At 41.4% G+C, this 22,530-nt stretch overlaps 1 protein-coding gene across 3 annotated transcripts in view; it reads right to left on the bottom strand.

Moving 5' to 3' along the window:
* Window positions 1-411: 411 nt before the first annotated feature.
* Window positions 412-22,530, bottom strand: part of ANKEF1 (ankyrin repeat and EF-hand domain containing 1) — a 34,624-nt gene continuing 12,505 nt past the window's right edge. For 2 of the 3 annotated variants that reach the window (XM_074949657.1, XM_074949659.1), the window contains 6 exons: window positions 21,660-21,783; window positions 19,909-20,728; window positions 13,409-13,635; window positions 9,686-9,876; window positions 6,985-7,119; window positions 412-5,037 (listed from right to left, as the gene is read on the bottom strand). In XM_074949657.1, coding sequence (XP_074805758.1) covers window positions 4,885-5,037; window positions 6,985-7,119; window positions 9,686-9,876; window positions 13,409-13,635; window positions 19,909-20,728; window positions 21,660-21,783 — 1,650 coding nt within the window. In that variant the 3' untranslated portion in view covers window positions 412-4,884. The remainder of the gene's footprint in view (window positions 5,038-6,984; window positions 7,120-9,685; window positions 9,877-13,408; window positions 13,636-19,908; window positions 20,729-21,659; window positions 21,784-22,530) is intronic. The other variant, XM_074949658.1, reaches the window with a different exon arrangement.

Raw genomic sequence — 22,530 nt, forward strand, 5'->3', positions numbered from 1 at the left:
CATCCCAGCCAGTCTCAATTTCTATGAAGGGACATAAGGCAAACAATCCCTTAGGCAGATAGGCCTTCTTATTTAGGGCTTAAACCATGAACTCTAACTGCTGAATAAAAGCCACCCAAGTGCGGATCATGGAGCACAGTTTAGAGGCAAACTTATCTCTTTTCTGTCATGTAATTGTGAAAATGACCTGCATCACATACAAGATTTTGATTTGTCTACACACTTGCAGACGGGTTTCTGTTCACTATCTTCATACTGGCGCTCCCGCAGAAAATCGTGGCTCATATCCTGTGCTTCTCTATTGCATGGGTGGCAATGACTTTTGCCATTGAAAGCCCTGGAGGAATCAGGATGCTGCATTCTGCATTAGCTGTAAATGATTTTATTTAATAAATACTGATTTGCTATTAAACATACAAGTAACAAAAGTTTTTCCGCACACATCTCTGGGCTTCCTGAACAAGAGCTTGAGCTTTTCAAACATATAACAAGGTACAAACACCAAGTGGGTAATTTTAAGGCAGAACGTTCCCACATATGTCATAGTTTCATGTTTATATATAGCAAGTCATGTCAGACACAGCCAAAGGCAACATGACCCTGAAAAGCTCTCCTCACTTGAGTAATCTCTATTCACATGAGGAGATGCACTGAAATCATGCAAAATCCTTACTCACATAAATAGTTTTGCTGAACAAAACTCTAAATGATACTCCCTTTTCTCTGCCAAACTGAGAATATGTAACCTTGGCATATGAGTGGCCTTCAAGGACAGCTCCAGATAAATCATTTAATATAGTGCAGTAGCACTCAGTCAGGGATCAAGGCCCCAGCATGTTAGTCAGACTACAGAGTAAAACACAATCCCTGCCCTGAGTTTACAATCTAAGGCCCCAATCCTATAAACACTTATGTATGTGCTGACCTTTACTCACATGAGTAGTTTCATTAACCCCCAATGGACATGGACTGCATTCCACATGACTCTGCACAATAAGGTCTGTTAGTCTGTGAGGTTATAAGACACCTGAGGTGTGCTTTGAGGTGTGAGGTAAACTCCTGAATGCCTTCAAGTCTGAGTGTAGTAATCCCAAGAAATGCAGCACGTGGAGTGACTTACTGCAGCTGCTGCATCAAATGGAAACAAAGTCTCCACGTTAAAAAAAACTATGTTGGTGGTCGTGCAGATTGTTGATTTGCTAAAAGTCCCTGGTACAGATGGAACAAAAAAACGTAACAGGAGAAAATTGTGCCACCAAAGGACTTGATTTTGCAGGCTCACACTGTACCCATTACTCATGTGAGCGCGGATGAGTAGGGTCAGGTCCAAAATTAACCAAACCAGGTCTTTACAAACTAGTGTTGCCTCTGAATTGCCCTTCAGTACAGAAAATTATACTTATATAGGTTATAAATACACCCTCCACACACACACACACACACACACACAAAGGAGTTTTACTTTAGGGCTGTGGTTCTCAACCTATTTACCATTGTGAGCCACATATGCAGCCCACAACGTCTTACGTGGGCCACATCCAGTACTACCTGTATGGTTCTGAGGATGTCACATGGGCCGCAGCTCTGTGCTGATTGGCTGTACGCAGCACGTGGGCCACAGGTTGAGAAGCCCTGCTTTAGAGGGTGCTTTTTATCCTATCCCCACCTTAGAACACTATGGGCCAAATGGTGCCATAAATACACTGGCACCTGTTGAGAGGTGGGGCAGAGCCTCCCTGAGCAGCCTGCCGTGCAGACAGACTTCCCAGGCAACCAGAACACAAACTGCTCCTCCCATTGCACCCAGCATGTTGTTCTGGGTTGAGCTGTGGCTTCACCTCCTTCTTAATCCCCTTCCCTTCCCACTTTTGGGCAATGTGTAAGAAAAGGGTGGGGCCCTACACGGTCCCTTCCCCCTTTTTTTTGCCAGTGGGCACAGAGGGGTCAGTCACAAGTGCCCAGGGGTTGCAACTATGCACTGGAGAAGCTTTTTGCATGCCTTTCAAAGGCCAGTCACAATCAAGCCTCATACTGCACAACACAAAACGATGGGAGAAACAGCACTGTACACTGGTTAGGTTAAACTCTTCTACTGCATCCAAACAAAATCCTTCTCCCGTCCAGTGGAGCCACTCATCTGTGTAAGCCAAACAGGACATTGCCCTTAGTTAATCATAGCAGTGATTACCTAAGGGTAGGCTATTTATTACGGTATTAATGAGTAGCTGACATTAATGTTGAGAAAACTCTCCCAGCTAATTCCCATGATACGCCCGTGTCATGAACATTGTTATTTACCTTCTGAAATAGTTGACTTATGAATTTCCCCGCTCCCCCCATGCTCATTTCTATCTGTGAAGTCTGCTTTATTCTAGGGTGTATGATTTATCAAACCGATCCTGAAGCTTTTCCCGTATGTACAGATCCAGCTTTATTTTTGATCATTTGTTGTCTGCCACCTCATCCTCCTTTGCATAGTTCTCTCTGAATAGTTTGAATACAATTATTTTATTATTTTGAACTATCTGGGCATAAACTGAGGATCAAAGATACCATGCCCATATATTGAGAATCCCCAAACAACTGATGTCAACTCAGGACACCCTATTTCCCTTGAAAGGCCACCATTACTCTGAAATATACAAACTACAATACCAGTAGTAATGGGGCGTTCTTCCACGCGAAGCAACTTGCCCTGAGAATTTTCATCAGGGCGAAGATGCCAATTCTATTCTAAATAATTACATGTTAAATAAAGTCATTTTAAATTGCACGTAATATTGCACTGGGTGTGTTCATCTTCAAAAGAAAGGAAGCACAAGGGTTCTGCTGATGTAAAGTCAATGGAGCTATGTGCATTTACACTAGCTGGGAACCTGGCCCCAAAATTTTCAAATGTCAAGCACATAGCTCATTAAGAATTATTTTCATAACAAAGAGTGTCTAAGTCATTTGCTTCAAGCTTCTGTCTCCGTACCAGTGAACAGTACGTCTATTGTTCTGCATGCAACTAGGGTAAAAAGCATCGGGCTCATTTGGGGAACTGGGCTAGTAAGAGGCATGGGTAAAGAAATGTACAGTACCACCACTATTAAGGTCTCAATCCTGCAGTCTTTACTCAGGCAAAGCTCCCACCGAAGTCCATGCTATCCTCAGCAGTGCCTGTGCACACCCATTAAGGGCAATGTGGCTGCACAGATGTCATTGAGGGCAGAATTTGGTCTGCAGAATCTTAATTACTGGAGATGATGCACATGGAGGAAAGAACCCAGCTAGACTCTCAGATTCCATGTAGAGTTGGCAGGACTGACAGAAAAAAACCCGAATATTTTTACCCTTGTAAACTGAAAAAACTGGATCTAGAGCTCATGGAGACACAAATATAAACACAAGCACTGTCACACCAGGTCAGACCAATGGTTCTTCTAGTCCAGTATCGTGTCTCAAAAACATACTTCTGATGGAGATGCCAGCATCTCTGCAATGGAAAATTATAGAATAATCTAGCCACAAGGAAACTTTCTTCCTAACACATTCAACTACTAATTGGCTTAGGCTCTGAAGCATGGGGGTTTGTATCCCATATATATATATATATATATATATATAAAAGTCATCTCTGAAGTAACTATGGCTGTTCTCATAATCCATATAAATGTCTACATCTTGTACTAAGTTATTGTCCTCAGGTATATAGTAGCGGGGAGTTCCACATGCACTATGGAAAAAACTATGTACTATTTAAATGACACACATCACCACATTGGGTGTTTTCATCTTCAAACAAACAAGGTGTCTTATAATTTCTCTTTTTAAGTATGTTTTCAACCAGTTTTCCTGCTAAAACAAGGCCCCCCAGTCTATAATTCCCAAGATCACTCCTAAAGCCTATTTTTAAGGTAGGGACAATATTCACTGGTCTTCATTCCTTGAGTATAGGACATCCACTGACTTCAAAAGGCCTTGTATCAAGCCCCACAAGTGCAAAACTACACTCCCAGTACTGATTATTTTTGAAAGAACATAAGAACGACCACAGTGGGTCAGACCAATGGTCCATGTAGCCCAGTATCCTGTCTTCCAAAAGTGGCCAGTGCCAGATGTTCCAAAGGGAAGGAACAGAAAAGGGCAGTGTCAAGGGATCCATCCCGCATCATCCAGTCCCAGCTTCTGGCAAGTTTGTTGAAAATACACCATGGGCCTGAGTCACAAGTGTGATGCACTGGCTCAGAACTCGAGTAATGCAATACTGAGCGAATTCCTGCATGTGTCCATTTTGCAAGTGTGTGTAATGGGATATGAAAATATCAGTTCAGGAATTAATACCAGAACTACTCATTACTCATCTATTTTCAAATTTTAACTAATAGGAATGATGCCATCTATCTCTCTGAAGGATGATGCTTTCCTCCTGACTGTCCCGTAGCACTGGCTAAGGACATCCCAATAAAGGACTTGCAATTTACCCTGTTCTTTTTTAAAAAATATCCTAATAAGAGAAAGATAAATAAAAAGCTACTTGCCCTTAAATGAGTCTTGCCCTGTGTCCAATAATATGGCAGCATAAAGCTGTAGCCAATGGTGCCTATGTTTATAAATTTTAAAGGATGCATTGTTTTATGGAACTAGAGTCTGTATACATTGGTAAATCAAAGCCTGATCCTTTCAGGAGTCTAGAATCTTGCTGTGGCTCAGCCTCTTAGAAGATTAAGCCCTTAACTACAGGGAAACTACACAGCTGTACAAAGGAAAAAATAAAGTTTTGCTCCAATTTTATCATAATTGAGGGGCATTAAATAAGGGTAACATGATTCTGCCTTCAAAAAGGAGCCTCTGCCTTTAAGCCCTTTCTGAACTTTGATGCAAAGAAAGGCACGAATTAATTTAAGATGCCATTTCTAACGCACGGGCTTTTCCCATGAAATTCTTCTTAAATGGCATCATGAAGTCTTCAAAGTCCACCTCATAAGTAAAGCGCTCACGATGCAATTCCCGCTTTCTTATTAGACTAGCTGTTGTCGCTTCCGGGGTCCAAGTCTGGAAAACAAAGGTAAATACAATTGTAATAATTAAGCATTAGTATGTTCTAATTAACGAATAATGCTTATGCAATTGTCTCAACATTTTTGATATAGTTTTTTTTTTAAATTAGAATCAATATCAGACGGACAAACTATTGGCTATTTAGTTGAATATCTGCTTTATCAGCTGGGAGATCTGTGATTTGAATCCTGAAATTCACCCTGATATTACATTATTTCCAGCCAATTGAGGGTGGAATTTTTACAAACACCTAAGGAAGTTAGACACCTAACTTTCATGGACTTCCAGTGGGAATTGGAATTCACTTATAAGCTCTGGAAAATCCTACCCTGTGTCCCTTAGACACTTCTAAAAATCCCACCCTAAAAATAGTCTGTATAGTTACAAAACCTCTTCCTCATTCAGTAAAATATTAGTGCCCATGGGACGGCGCATCCAGCATTGCTTCCTGCTTCCATACCTGGCACAACCAAATAGCTTTCCCGGCTAAAAGACGTCATAGCGACAGAGAGTTCCCCAACGTAATTTCCAAACGTCTTTAATAGCGGCAGGGAAGCATATGCCACAGGCTCTTTACCATTGTCACTTGACAATGAATATCTGATACAGAAAAAAATGGATGTCCAGCACTCCTGCTGAATAGCCACTGATGGCATCAGAATCTGCAGCTCTGTGTGACAAAGGAGGCCACAGGCCTTTATTGCACACAGCACATTGTAAGTGAGGACAAACGTTTACAAACACGCTTTGAAAAAGGACTGGGGCCTGACTGTTCTTTCAGTTTGCATCTGCAACGCCCACAGCTTTCACCTGCAACTGATGGATTAATAGGGGTCCTGGTGTGTATCTTACCTGTTAATTGTTACAGTAACACAGGGACTGTCATTCTGGATCTGAACAGTGACCCATCGAGCCCAGTATCCTGTCACCAATAGTGGCCAGCACCAGCTACTTCAGAGGAAGGTGCAGTCATGGGATAACTTGCCCAAAGGGAAAGTTTCCTCCTAAGCCCCATCAGTTAGAAGTCAACTTATGCCTGAAGCATAAGAGTTTACAGCCTTTAAAGGTGTTATTTATTTTTAACATACATTTAATATAGTTACAGTTGTAACTATGGATCCACATTAAATGTCTAATCCCCTTTTTGAATCCTGTTATGATTTTGACCTTAGTGGCATCATGTGGCAATGAGTTCCACAGGCTAATTGTAATTTCTTTAATTTCAACAGTACATATCTTGAAGGAGAGAATGACTCAGAAAAAAAAATCAGTTGTCTTCAGCAAGATCTTTTCCGCAATGATTATTGTTTATAACAGGAAAGGCAAATAAATTAATAACATAACTGACAAGTAAGTAGAAAGACTCCTTAGAATGGATTTAAGCCAGACAAATGACAGCCCTGCTCTTCTAAAGGTACTCGCCCCTCTGTCTCCAAAGCAGCCGTTCTTATAGCTCTTCCCCTTAATAGCTGTAGAAGAGGTGAGGAAAGCTGATCTGGAGTTAACCCCTGGTACACTAGGATCATCCTTACACCCTGATACAACTTCACTGTCAACATTGTAAAGCATCTTTCTCAGAGAGAAACCACCTGAATTTTTACAAGGTTGTTGCTCTTTGATCAACTGATTTGTAATAAAAATACTGAAGGCTATTAATTTCTAAAGTCAGAACAAAATGATTTATCTTAAGCAGAGCAAGCAAAGTGACACTAGTTATGAAAGCCACGTTTCTAAATCATGCAAACAAAAGTTGTATATTTTTGATATTTCTGAATATATTGGGCCAGATTCTCTGCTGGTGTTAATGGGTTCAGCTCTACTGAATTGACTTTGGCTTCAATCAAGCTGTAGATATTTACACCAGCAGAGAATACAAGTCTATTGTCATATTCATTTCAGTGTCAAAATGCAGCAGTATCGAGGCTCTGCTAATATACTTACTTTTCTGGGTATGAATGTGATATCAACTTTCTTAGTAGCGCCACTGGTTATTAAAGAATTCAGATGAATAACATTGTCCTTAAAGGATTCTTTCTTTTCTTCAAAAATAGATTTTTCTGCGACTGGTGGAGGTGGCTGCAAAAGTTTAAGCACAAGACAAATATGTCACCCTTTCAAACACCATTCATACTAGTTGTTGTAGGATATTTCTTTTACCAGCCAGCCAGATAGATGTGTGTGCGTGTATCCATTCTAGAAAGGATTTTTATTATTGAATCATGTAAAAAAAAAAGGTTTAAGCATTTATATTGGAAATAAAAACGAGGGAAGCATTTTAAGAATCAGGCGAGTGGATGCAGTTCTTGGGAATTTACAGATGAAACATTCACATTTGCAAAAGAATTGGTTGACAAGTTTAGAAAGCTTGATGCTTTTTCCACATATCACAAGTATTAACGAGCAAGACTGCAAAGAAAAAGCCCGTAGGGCATCTACACCAAAGGGCTAAACCAGAGTTTGACTTCTAGTCTCAGTCACATTCTCCCTAGGTTGTCAAGGGCAGGATTATTGTAAGGAAAGCACTTTTAGTCCCGGAGGGAATAATTGCATTGCGTCTCTAAATAGCATCCCCTGGGGCTGATTAAGAAGCAGCACTGATAAACTCCGAAGAAAGTCACAACTGAAAATGCCATAACTATGATGAAGCTGCTAAGGCCGGTGTTAGAATGTGTATTAGGGGGAAAAGATCAGGTACTCAAGGCTCTGGCTGGGGTGCAGAGAACACACCAGGGAAAAGAACACTCAGAACAGAGGCAGGGTTTGAAAAATATAACTCAAATAGTTCAACATCTGAAGAGGCGGAATAGGTGATAATTGCAGACTCACTACTGGGAAAAAAGTCAAGGGGCTTTATCCAAAGCCCACTTAACTCAATGGAAGTCTTCCATTGAGACTTTGAGGGCTTTGGGTCAGGCCCCATATGCCGGATGTAACAAGGTCTCCTTTTAACATATCACAATCATGATGACAGTAAAGATTATATGAGGGAAAAGGACATTTCTCTACCTTGTGTTTAGGTACCACAGAACACACAATCCCTGGAATATCACACACCAAGCAGGTCAGTGGGCGACCCTGCACTAAAATAATTACCCAATCCACAGTTTTAGCTGATGAATGAGTATGACACGAGTTCAAAGCAGCAGGAGAGTGTCATTCAGAAACCACATGTTGCAAAGTATCGACTTTAAACAAAGTAAATACTCTTGGTGAGGGTCAAGTGCTACAATAATACATTTAGATGCCCATGACTAGGATAGCAATTATGTTCCTTGCACGTTCTCAGTGGCCAGATCTGTGGATACAGCCAAGGCCACGAAAGCACCAGAGGGTTCTGGGTACTGACTGTGCGGCTTAGCAGAAAGAAAGGCTGAAGTTGTGGGTAAAGGTCTGACTCTGATGATCTGGGTTCTGTTCGTGGCTCTGACACAGACTTCCTGTGTGACCTTTGGAAAGACACCTAACATTTTAGATTGAAAGCTCTTTGGGACAGGGAACGTCTTTTTGTTCGGTGTCTGTGCAACACCTCGCAAAATGGGATCCTGCTCCATAACTGGCGCTACTAGGTATACAGTAATACAAATAATAAACTCTGTGTCTGAGTCCCGCTAGCTGCAATGCTCTCCACTCTCATGGTCCATGCTGCCAGGCTCTTGCTCCCTCCAGAATTCTTTACCCTGGCCCTGAAGCAAACTGTAACTATTCCTGTTCTAGTTTGAAGATCAGGAAGAATGCTTCCCACAGCTCCTGCTAGGCCAAAGGGGTTGCACTAAAGAGCTGCAGCTAAATACTGACAATTGATCTCTTCTTCTGTTACGTTCTCCAGATCTGTGAGATCCAGACTGCCCCTCAATCACTATGTCCACTTGGTATAAACCTCCAGCACACCCTCTCACCATAGGTCAGCTCAGAAGCATCCAGACTTTACGAAGAACTAAATTCCAACCCAATCCAGCCCGCACCACCACCAAAATTGCATTTTGGAAAGTCTGATCTGTAATTTCCTTATCTTGTGCTGAATCTGCCGGGATAGTAAATAAGGGTATTGCAAAACTTTTTTAAAAATGGAGTCATGTTGGCAAAAAGTGACTTACATGATGCCAGTAGGTAGCGGATGTGACAGGAGTACCTGATGGGGCACTGGTAACTGTGAGAAGAGCGCTGCTAAGCAGGAGTTCAGGGACCAGAGAAACAAAAAAGCAAGCTCAAACAAACAGGGACCAGAGAAACAAAAAAGCAAGTTACCGTGGAGACGAAATGGTCCTTATACCATTTGGCTGGGGGCATGCCACACGTGCTATTGTTAATATGAAAATAGCACCTAGAGGCCTATGTGAAGGGCACTGTCCCTGCCCCCAAAGAGTTTACAGCTAAATAGAGAAGGGGGGGGGCGGCGAATGCCCAAGATCATACAAGGAAGCCTGAGTTAGGAGATGGGGGTTCAATCCCAGATACCCAATGCCTTAATCCTTTCTCGCAGTCACTGGTTATAGGGCTAGCGTGGTTTGCGTAAGTATTTTGTAGAGCATCTTTATAGCTTTTGTCTGGAAAATAAATGAAGAAAACAAGCATCTTAGTAACTGTTGGCAAATCAAATCACCTCCTTGGCTGTATTTCATTACCCCCTTGCTATCTATCATACCTCCTCCTTTGCAGCTTCAGCCTCCCCCTGCTTGGGCTTAGCAGCTGATTTAGGCTTGCCAGGTTTCTTCCCTTTCTTCCCTTTATCTGCTTTGGTTTCTGGTGGTTTTGGCAAACGGTCCAGTTTTTGTTGAAGCAGGTCAATTAGTCTAAAGTCAGCGTACGCCTTTGCAATGTCCAAAGTATTTTGGCCTTTTTAAAAAAGTAAAAGCAAAAGCAAAGTTCACAATAAGAATCACTGTCAGAAGCTGTATCAGCCATGAAAATAAACGGTGGCACTGATCACCATAATGACACTGCAATTCACTGAACTCAGTTACAGCTCAAGCCTCCTAACTATGAAACACGTGAGTTGTGCTCACTCATGCTATCAGCCTTGCCGACATCAATGGGAATACTTGCAGGAGTAGACACTATTTTTGTGACTAAGGGTTTTCAGGATCAAGCCCCTAAACTGCGTATCACATGTATTCTTTGGTTGGTCATTTTGCTTGTAATAGTTTTTGACATTTGTTGTTTATATTTGAACTCTTGTAGAAGCGAATTCAGCAAGATGGTGACTTTACTTGGAGGCACCAACACCTCCCAGAAAGCGGCCAGCATATTGCAGGGCCAGGGCTTTAAAACAGGCTAGAGTAGATCTCCACCTCTTTTAGGGCCCTCAGTGGAACACCATCATTTTAAAAGTTATTCCTCTGTGGCAAGACTCAGCTGAGCTGAGCACCTGCAATTCCCAGTGAACTCAGTGGGTATTACAAGGCTCTGGCCAAGAACTGGATAGGGAATGGTTGTGGGGCCACACAAAAATTTCTAGGATTTCAAAAAAAATTTTCCAGTTTAACACAGGGGAAAAAACCCTGAAATCTTTAGAATTTGTTCCTTTTTTTTGAAAAATCAGAGAGACACCCCTTCCCACATCCAAGAACAGCTTATAGTCTGGTAGGTAGGACTCTCCACCGGGATGTGAGAAAGGCAGTGACTTGAACCCCCATCCCAAGTGAGCACCCTAACCACCAACCTATTTGCGGGGGCCGGAGAAAGAGGGGGAGCACACACACTTTGACCAGATAGTGCCCCATGGACCTGAGAAACCTTCCCATGCAAGCTTCATTGAAACTGACCCTTTCTTGCAAAAAGTTTCACTTTTGACAAAACTATGGTTTTGGACAAGCTATGTTTCCCAAATCAGCTCTACGGAGGGCCCTCTGGATCAAGCATTTCATCCCCTCATAGATGCTCCCATGTCTTTAAAAAAAGAAACCTACAAGATTAAAATGTTGAGTGACAGAAATAAAAGTTTTCATTTTAAATGATGCCAGCTACATGAATCACATATAATCATTGTTTTAGTTGAACAGCTGCTGTGCGTCTCAACCCCAGGAATAAAGCCACATTTGCCAACAATTTTGACATTTCACGTAATCATACCTTATAGAAAGTACTAAAACGTTTCACAATAGTTTAAAAACAAACAAACCCTAAATGTGCACTATAGCTGATGAAGGGAATGGTTTTAAGTTTGTTTAACAATTAGAAAGGGCTAGTATGAGAAGTTTTCCCCCACTACTTACAACTGTTTGCCCACAGAGGTGTGATTAGAACAGAGCAGAAGATACATATACAGAGTCAGATTTTCAAAAGAGCTCAGCTCCCAGTTGCAGACCTAAATAAGGGCCAGATTTCCAGATTGCTCAGCACCCGGCAATTCAAATGCTCTTTTGAAAATCCAACTACTTATTTAGGCATTGGATGCTGGGCTAGTTTGAAAAACTGGCCCACAGTGAAGTTTACAGCTGGCGCAAGTTTTTCCTCTTTTATTCAGAACAAACGTGTCCCCTTACTATTACTTAAACAGCATGGATTAAAGAGGACTTTAAGCCCCCTTCGTGGTGTTGGGATTTTGGTCTGGTTGGCGGGTAATGCAGCCTCCAGCACAATGTAGAGTGGCCTCCAGGGCTGCTCTTAACTACAGCAGCCTGCAACCTGGAGTTGTCCAGAATCCCTTTCGAGGAATGAGCTATGAAGTCTCCCTTCTTGCCCCAGCATATCTTCTATGCCAAGGCTTCTAAGGGGACCTGTGTAGAGCTACTGACCTTCACCAGAAGAATTGTCCTGTATCCCTTTTCTGGCCACTGCATGGTGACATAACAGTGCATAGGGGCTGGAGTACAGGTGCAGAATTCCTTCCCTGGAGTTTGCCAGCTGAGGTCAATGGGGACAAGACTGCATCAATAAATACCAGCAGCTGGCCAAAACACCCAGCCAATATATTTTTAATTTAATAACATTTATTTTACTGGGAGTAGTTTCTGATGCATGACATCTATTGGACACCTCTGCAGACTGAAGTTAATGAGACTCTCCCACTACATCATGTGAAAACCAAGGAAACTAACAGAGGTGCACGAGATCCCTGTCTCTACTGCTACTACAAGGTAATAACTTCTGTATAAATTCAGATAATTTTTGTTGTCATTTTTGCTAACACAGCATAATATTTATCCAACTGCTAAACAGGAAGAAGCACATCAAACAAATGCCACATACAGAATTAAAAGTAAAAACACAATGGCTATTATAGATGGGTCACAATTAAAACCTTTACAATTTTGCTTTACGTAACTAGCATTACCTCACTATAGTACTCACTAATAACCATTTGCAAACCAAGGGAGCCACTACAGTCCTAGCAGAGTTGTTTTCAATGACACTCTATTTCACTGCAAAAAACTTTGTTAACCTAGAGTTAAGCTTGAATTTTTACATAAAGAATAAATCAAAACAAAAAACCCCCCAAAACTCTTGAGACCCACTTTTTTCAAAAAGCACAAAACGATAGAAATCCTGAACAGAACTGAACATAATGCCACTATATAAATCCATGGTATGGCCACACCTTGAATACTGCATGCAGTTCTGGTTACCTCATCTCCCAAAAGGTACATTAGAATTAGAAAAGGTGCAGAGAAGGACAATGAAAATTATGAGGGGCATGGAACATTTTCCATACAAGGAGAAATTTAAAAAACTGGGATTATTCAGTTTAGAACAGAGATGACTAAGTGACACGACAGAGGTCTATAAAATCACAAGTAGTATGAAGAAAGTGAACGGGGAAGTGCTATTTACCCCTTCACGTAACATAAGAATGAAATTCACTCAATGACATTAATAGGCAGCAGGTTTAAAACAAATGCACGCACAAGACACAGTCAACCTATGGTTCTCGTTGCCAGGAGATGTTGTGAAGGCCAAAAATATAGTGGGGTTCAAAAAGAATGAGAGAAGTTCATGGAGGATAGGTCCAGCAATGGCTGTTAGGCAAGATGGTCAGTGACAGAACCCCATGCTCCAGCATCTGGCATTGGCCATTATTAGAGACAGGATACAGGGCTAGATGGACAACTGGTCTGACCCTCTATGGCCGTTCTTAATGTTCTTAAAATGTGGGTTCCACGTAGTAAAAACTGAACCCCTAAACACTGGAAAATAGGAACACGCCCCCTAAATTTACTAAGACAACTTTAACTCTCTCCCCAGAGCACCATGCTGACAACCACCAGAAATGTAGCACAGCCAGATCCTCAAAGAACATACCACTTCATTTTACTTCTTTTACAATATGATCCACTGTCTCAACAAAGCTTATGTGTAACTGAGAAAAACTCCAAACCCTCTCCTGCCTTTTTAATCGAAAGTGACCACAAATAATTTGGATATTTACCTTTTCTGTTTTCCATCTGGACTTTCGCACCAGAATCAATTAAATATTGCACTGAGTCCAATCTACAGCTCTCAATAGCTCTCATTAGTGGGGTGGCAAAGTTGATTGTAACTGCATCTATCGCTGCTCCATACTTCACAAGCAGTTCAGCAATGTCCTGTTGACCTGCATGGCAGGCATGGTGCAGAGGAGTCCACTTGAAATTGTCAGTTGCGTTTACATCAGCCCTGTAAATAAATAAAACATAAGAACATATGAACGGCCATAATGAGTCAGACCAATGGTCCATCTAGCCCAGTGTCCTGCCTTCTGACAGTGGCTGGTACCAGATACTTCAGAGGGAATGAACAGAACAGGGCAATTATCGAGTGACATCCCCTGTCATCTAACCCCAGCTTCAAACTGTTTCACCTCTAGGGACACCCAGAGCATGGGGTTGCGTCCCTGACCACCTTGGCTAATTGATGGATTGATGGATCTGTCCTCCATGTCCTAGCCATTGATGGATCTGTCCTCCATGAACTTCTCTAATAAAGAGGTACTGTGTACATATAAAGATGAATACAACTACTGTATCTAGATTGATTGTTTCACAGTTCCAGGTCCAGTAAACATTAAATGCATGACGTTACTTTTTAAATGTAAGAAGCCTTTTCATGGGTTTTCATCTCTCTGTCATACAGCTTTGAAATATTTTAAAATACCTGATGTGGCTTATCATGGAACTAAATGAATTTTAGGAGTTCGTACGGCTGATGACAACTTAGCTAACTAAGAGCAACAAAAATGATTAAAGGTCTAGAAAACATGACCTATGAGGGAAGATTGAAAGAAATTGGGTTTGTTTAGTCTGGAAAAGAGAAGACTGAGAGGGGACATGATTGCAGTTTTCAAGTACATAAAAGGTTATTACAAGGAGGTGGGAGAAAAATTGTTCTTCTTAACCTCTGAGGATAGAACAAGAAGCAATGGGCTTAAATTGCAGCAAGGGAGGTTTAGGTTGGACATTAGGAAAAACATCCTAACTATTGGGGTGCTTAAGCAGTGGGAATAAATTGCCTAGGGAGTTTGTGGACCCTCCATCACTGGAGATTTTTAAGAGATTAGACAAACACCTGTCAGGAATGGTCTAGATAATACTTAGTCCTGCCATAAGTGCAGGGGACTGGACTAGATGACCTGTTGAGCTCCCTTCCAATCCTATGATTCCCATCTTGGAACAGCTGTATGGTGCCTACTCACATTACTGCAAGAATGCTTCCGTAAGGAGGGGAACAATAGGGTTGTAAATGATTCATGTCACGAATCAAACATATCGTTTTTATACTGCTGCCACTACTGTGCTTTGGCTTCCACTTGGGCCCCCTGGTGTGATCTTCTAACCCTTATGGCTATGTTTTATGTTCTTTAACAAAAGATCAGCATCCTCAGATTCTTCTTACCAGAACAATTCAGGCTGACTGTCACTTCAAAATCCGCCCTGAGTTAAGGGGCTGCATGCTGCTCTGCTGCTTCAGAAGCAATGATCCAGGGGACAGGAATCTGCCACTGATCTAGACCAGGGATCGGCAACCTTTGGCACGCGACCTATCAGGGAAATCCGCTGGCGGGCCGGGATGGTTTGTTCACCTGCAGCGTCTGCAGGTTCGGCCGATCGCGGCTCCCACTGGCTGCAGTTCGCCACTCCAGGCCAATGGGGGCTGCGGGAAGCGGCGTGGGCCGAGGGATGTCTAAGGGCATGTCTTCACAGCCCAGTTAGCACAAGTGATAACTCAAATGTTACTCTTTCCTCAACTCCTAACCACTCACAAAAATCTCTTGGTCAAGTTAAATGGTGCTTTAAACTCTAGCCCGTCAGGGGTGGAGGGTGGGTTTAAACTCAAGTGATGCTGAGGCTGGAGCTAGTAATGCTGGGGGGATGCAATGGCGTGACTTACAGTAACTCATCACCCGATCATCCAGTCACACTGCGTCACTGCAGTGTTGTTTTGCAGTGTGGTTGCTCTCACTGGGGCTAGGTTAGCTGGAGTACAGTAACTTGAGCTCACTGATGCAGTGAAGACAAGCCCTAAGGGACAGGCCACAATAGATGTGAGGCAGTAACCCTTCCAGGTGCGTGCTCTAGATTCTGGTTACATCATTTATTTCAGTTCCCCTCCCACTTTAACATTTTCATCTGTTGAATGTTCTTCCACAGCCCAAAGAATTAAAGCCTATGGACTCCAAACAGGGATGACAGTGAAGAGAGACATGAAAGAGAAGCTCATCCAATCATCAGATCATTTCCTTGGATTTTTTTTAGATTTTTCTCAACTTTTTTTTTTTAAAGTCAGTGCACCCAATTTTATTTTGAAATAGTTACATTCTATAAGGGATGTGGCCAAGTAGTTTACTACCCAGATTTCACCATACTTTAATGGATGCATATTGTAGAATCAAATAATACTCATATTTTAACACTAAACAGACTCTCTCCGATTATAAATTGCCAGACCTCTGGCATAAATCAGTGTAGCTCTCCTGAAACTAGAGTATCTATGCTGATTTATACAAGCTGATGATCCAACACTGCATACCTGTACAGCTTTAGGTTAGAAAATTACAGTACTTCTTTAATTATTCAGAGCTAGAAAGATTGATATTAAAAACTTCACACTGGTGTAATCGGGGGACGTTTTCAGTATTGTTTATCTAGTTTATCCTACATAGCAGTACAGCAATGATGGCATGACAGAAGTGAAATGTGCAACTTGAGAGAAAGCATAAGAGTTAGGCTCGCAGAAAGAATATAAATATTTTATTTTACTACAGAACAGAAATAATCAACGTTGCTGCAATATTGTTGACATAGCTGCTTCATAAAATGTGACCTGAATAGCCATCCTGATTATGCCGTTACACTTTCTACATCTTATATTCAGACTTTTCCCTCCGTCTTCCATATTCCCTTCTGGTTAATTTCATATTTTTAATATTTCTCCATTCATATTTTTTGCATTTGCTTTTTATTTTACTCACTCTTCTTTTTTTTCTTCACTTTGTGGAAATGAAAATTTACATGCAAAGAACTGAATTAACAAAAATGCAGTGGTCTGAAAGACTGTCTCCAGTCCAAGGCAATTAGATCCAGGGATGCAGACACCTGTGCGCAAGCAGGACACTGCTGAAGTTAATGAGGCCCTGCAGGCATGCAGGGGTCCATCCGGGCAGGACCAGGACCCAGCTGATTGTGGTACACTTCCCTCAGGTGGAGCTCAGAACAGGAGGGGCCCCATCAGCCACTTCTCCTGACTTATCACTTCACCAAGGTTCCTTCACAGTTATCAAAAGGGGAGAACGATGCTCCCTCCTGTTTTCAAACAAGCCACAAGCTCTTCCCATAATCCTCCCCAAATCTGCTGCGTCTCAGAAGCCCCACTGAATGGGTTTACAAGGAGTAAAAGACCTTTGAGGGGTTCTTCCCCAACCCCTTACACACACACACACACACACACACACACACCAGCTACATCAGCTTCACTGTATCTGGGACTGTCCCATACAGGTACAATGTAGAAATTGCTGAACTGGAGCATCCATTAGAACATTAGTCCAGGAGCCAATACCAGATGCTTCGCAGGAAGATGCAAGAAACCCCACAGTTATAAGATGTTTCAGGATAAGTTTCTTCCTAACCCGCTCTGGCCAAAAGGTGACTTATGCCCTGAAACACAAGGGTTTGCATTCCATCCACACGTCTTTTAAATTCTTTACTAATGTAGTCCTGGATGTTCCTGTAATCTATATAAATGTCTAATCTTTTTTAAAATCCTGCTGAAGTCTTGCTCTCAGTGACATCTTGGCAATAATTTCCATCAGCTAATTGAGTGTTATTTGTTTACCAGTTTTAAAATTTGCTGGCTTTCAGTGTCATTGGATAACTCTTGATCTTGCGTAAGAAAGGGCGAGGGGAGAGAAGTGCTCAATCATCTCCATACCATACATTTTATACATCACTATCATTTCCTATTCATCTCCTTTCTGGAGTAAATGATCCACAATCCTTCCAGTCTCTCTTCATATGCATTATTTTCCATGCCTGCAATTATTCTCTCCATCTGTTCACTGAACCCCCTCCACTTCTATTTTTATCCTTTTAGGGACAAGCTGATCAGATCTGAACAGAGTATTCCAGGGGAGGGCATAACATTGATTTACATAGGACTTGCATGTTAGCACTGTTTCTTGCGGTATTTTTTTTTTATCAAACCGATTTATAATACTGCTCCAGCAAAACTGTGCAAATAAACCACAGCACGCACTGCCGATTTACGGTCAAACTGCACCATTTTTTATAACCTTAGATGAACATACGGAACACTTTGTATTCCACTCGATATGGTTTGTTGAAAGACCATATTGTAAAAGGGAGCCCAGATAGATTTCCATAGCAATATTTTCACTATGTACTGAAATTCTATCTTGCCAAAAGGTGCAAAGCTAACATTTACTATGGCACTTTACCTCTGAATTTCCTGTTTTTGTCTGTTTAAAATCCCAAAATTAACATTGCTTTACCATGTTACAAGGTCCAAATGTTAAACATAAGGGGCAAAATTCATCCTAGATGTAACTCCATTGAACTCAATGGAGGTTTGATAAAGTCAGTAAAGATCAATTGGCCCAATAAGCATAACCACTAGACTCCAAGAATGCACAGGCTTAAACATGTACGTAACTTTACAAATGTCCCATTAATGTTAGTGGGACTGCTGAAATGCACTAGGTTGCATGAGTTTAAGTCTCTTCAGGCTTGGGGCCTGTAGGCAGTGTAGGCCTTACTGGAGCCCTACACACAACTAACAGTAAGAACCAAAGGTTGTGAACCAGAGGAAGCCTGGTCTTGGCAAAATTTCAATGCACCAGGTATTAGCTAACACCAAGTAAGCACGTTCCAGGCCTGAGAGGATGATACAGGAACACCCAGAGTTCTCAAGTAATTGCATGAACACATTCCCAGGCGATGGTTGAGGGACAGACAGACCCCTCATAAGATATTGAGGGAATGACAGGATAATGGATGAAGATGTTTTGTTAGAACTAGCAGGTGCAAGGTAGAAGAAAAGAATGAAAAGCATATGGAATGTAACACGTAACGTCTTTATATCAATGTATAAAAGGAGAAGACATAGGAGGGGCATCTTTGTGCTGGCCTAGGGGACCAGATCCTAATGTCCTGGTTGAGCTGGTACCATTGTCACAGGCATACATATATTAGCGTACCTGTAGCTCCTATGGGGCACTGGAACTGTGCTTTGTCGGCATCTAACCTGGCTGAGCGCCTTCAGCATTGAACCGAGCCCATGGTCTTTGTGAATAACATCGAGGTCTGCTGAATCAGCAAGCTGCTGGTGAAGCTGATGGATACAGGAGCACCTACCAGCCTCAACAAGGCTTCACTAACAACAGAGCCTAAGACTGTAAGTAACTGCTCACCCTTGGAAATGGGAATTGCTATATGTAGAGAGTAATGCTAAGGTAAATATCATTGTCTTTCAAATTAAAAAAAATAAAGGGTTTTTAAAAACCCGTCGCACTTGTGTGTAACAATTTTTGCATATAACACAATGTTCTGCTCTTTTGTTCTCCTTGTTGAACAGACACCCTGTCGTGCCCTGGTACAGCCCGACAGTCATTCAGATAAATGCCTAAGGGAACATCTTCCAAATTACTTGAATGAATCGTTAACTATCATTCAAAATAAAAATCCTACCTTTTATTATTTACATTTCCCAAGCGCGTCTGCTGACTACAATCTGCCGCAGAACTTTTCAAGTGGTGAATATATTAGATAGCAGTGTCTCTGACTACAGCCTTAAGCCTAATCTACTCAGCACACGTGTCAGCCTGCTGTGGCTGTAGAAAGGAAGTACAATAATGCTTTTATGCACCAGTCTCAATTCACACCTTTGCCTCTAAAGGCAGTGGGAATCAGGAGATCTAGGATGTATTCCCAATTCTGCCACAGACTGCTCGTGTGACCTTGGGCCAGTCACTTAGGCCAACATTTTCAAAAAGCATCCTCTAATTTTGAGTGCCTCCGTTTTTGGAATGCCCAATTTGGGATACGCTGAGGTGGATTTTCAGAGGTGCTGAGCACCGGCAGATCCCACTGACTTCAACTGGATATTCAGGTACCCGGCACTTCTGAAAGACCAAAAGCTCAGACCCCCCCAAATTAGCAAACACTTTGAAAACGTTGGTTTTAACCAACTTTGAAGATCACCTTTAAGTGCTTCTGCTTCCCCATCTTCAAAAACAAGGATCATCATAACAATACCCTACCTCATGGGCGTTATGAAGCTAAATTCATTACTGCTTGCAATGCTTTGATTGTACAGTGATAAACACTATGCAAATTCTTTAAAATAAAGTTAAATATCTCCAAGTTTTCTTCTTTTGTGTCTAAGTGACTATCAAATATATACACTGCAAAAACAACCCTCCTCACAAAAACTTACCCCTTCTCTAGAAGATATTTCACAGCATCCATGTTTCCACTTCCACATGCAGCCATCAGAGGAGTTTTATAATATACATCTCTAATGTCCACTGGTATCCCCTCTTCAAATGCTTTTTTCAGCGACACAATGTCTCCTTCTTTAGTAAGATAGTTAATCTTGGTGTAAGTCTTCTCTGGCTCATCAATGTACCACGCAGAGTCATCCTGCAAAGGATGTTCAGGGGGGTGATCCCGATGAAAGCGGTTACCATCGGTCACATTCTGATAGGTCTCAATCATGTACATAGGGGGCCCGCCATCTGTTCGGCGTGGGCACAAGCTCTCTGGAATGACGCAGATGGGCATGGGGATGGAGAACTTGCCTTTCTTGCCTTTTCCTTTCTTCCCTTTCTTCTTTTTGGGTCCAAAAGACGAAATGAGATAGGCTTTTTGCAAGTATTTGGAACCTTTAAAGAACTCTTCAATGTTAATTCCCCCAGCACGAGACTTATCATGTGCCTGGGCAACAGTTTGTATTAGTTCAGCATCCACAAAATCACACCTCTCCTGAATAACTGATGCAAAATCGTCTTTGCTTATTGTTCCGTCACCTCTGTCCACCACCTCAAATGCCTCACGAAGGGCTGTCTGATGTTCTAAGGACCAATCGTGCAACCTCATCGCAAAGCGTGGATTGGCTTCCTTCGCTCCAGGTTTGGTGATTTTAGCATGGAGTCGTTCAATTTTGCGCAGTTCCTTTGATGCTGCTTTAAAGCCACCTTCTTTGGCAGTCATTCTTGGGGTTTTTGTTAGTAGGTTCTTCCATTTAGGATCACAGCCTAAACATACAGACATTGTTTTACTGAAAAAACAAGATGGTGTATAAAACTAGCTGAGTCTTAATTCAGATTTGCAGCCAACTGTTGCAGATAATTATTAACACGGGTCTACAATTTTATACTGTCTGGGATCTAGACAGAACTATTAAATTGCACTTTTTAACTAGGGAGTGGGATAGTTATTATACACAAATACACAAAAACTACACTGAAAGTATTAAAAGATTTTACTTAAACCAATAAAAGAAGTCATGAAGAGCAGAGCTAAGCCTGAAATATTATTTCTAACTCACCATTCTGTACCCAAGAATTGCAGTTTGGCTATGTGTGGTGTCATTCCTTAAAATGTTTGTACCTCATGAACACAGCATGAAGAGATTTTGCAGGTTCATGTGATGACAGTGAAATTCCAGGGGTGACACTGAATTTGATTTTAGTCAGCATGACCACAGCTTCTTTGAGGCCAAATCCAATGCCCACAGAGATTAAGGGGAGTCATTCCGTTCACTTCAATAGGCTCTGGATCAGGCCCTTTAAGTGATACAATGATTATTTTCCTTTGAAATGTAAAGGGTCCAAAGCAGCTGTGGACACTCACTTCTGAAAGAATTAAATCCATCTCAATGCTAATGGAATATCGTTCCCACCTGTGTATGCCTAAATACTTAGCCCAGTGTTGTTTTAAATGACTCAAATCTATTGAGCATCCACTGCCTCCCTTGAGAATTATTCTACAGGCTCACAGCCACACAGTTAGGAAAATTTTCCTGACAATCTGTATTTGTCAGTGGATTAAATACTCATTACTAGTGCAACTGTGACAGTTCTGGAAAGTTAAATCCTCCATTTATAGAGAAGTGAAATCCTGTATTTAGCACAGAAGACAAGCAAAGATTTGTACGATCTATGTAAATACACATTTTTTGTTTACCTCTTTGCCCTATAAATTTGCAGCAATCCGCAAAGCCCCCAGCAGCAGCGTAATGAAGAGGCGTGTTTCCATTCATAGCAATGAGCCCCACATCTCCATTATAAGCTGAAATAATTCTTAGGATCTAGAAAAGCAAAGTCAATGCCATTAAAAACCCTGCACCAAAATGACGAGAGTTTGTGGGTTTTTTAAAAAAAAAAAAAAAAATTGAAACTAGGGCTGTCAATTAATCACAGTTAACTCAAGCAATTAACTCAAAACGGATTAATTCGATGAAAAAATTGTCATTAATTGTAGGTTTCATTGCACTGTTACACAATAATAGAATACCAATTTAAATTTATTAATTTTGTTTTTCTACATTTTCAAATATATTGATTTCAGTTACAACGCAGAATACAAAGTGTACAGTGCTCACTTTATATTATTTTTATTACAAATATTTGCACTGTAAAAAAGATTAAAAAGAGTATTTTTCAATTCACCTCATTCAAGTACAGTAGTGCAATCTCTTAATCGTGAAAGGGCAACTTACAAACGTAGATTTTTTGTTACATAACTCCACTCAAAAACAAAACAATGTAAAACTTTAGAGCCTACAAGTCCACTCAGTCCTACTTCTTGTTTGTCTTAGTGACTGGCTGAACAAGTTTGTTTACATTTACGGGAGATAATGCTGCCCGCTCCGTATTTACAATGTCACCTGAAAGTGAGAACAGGCGTATGCATGGCACTATTGCAGCTGGCGTTGCAAGGTATTTACGTGCCAGATATGCTAAACATTTGTATGCTCCTTCATGCTTTGACTTGTACCCTGCACTATCTTTTGTTTTATCTTTTTTACGGTGCAAATATTTGTAATAAAAAATAA

Source organism: Natator depressus, chromosome 3 (assembly GCF_965152275.1).
Source record: "Natator depressus isolate rNatDep1 chromosome 3, rNatDep2.hap1, whole genome shotgun sequence".
Lineage (NCBI taxonomy): Eukaryota > Metazoa > Chordata > Testudines > Cheloniidae > Natator > Natator depressus.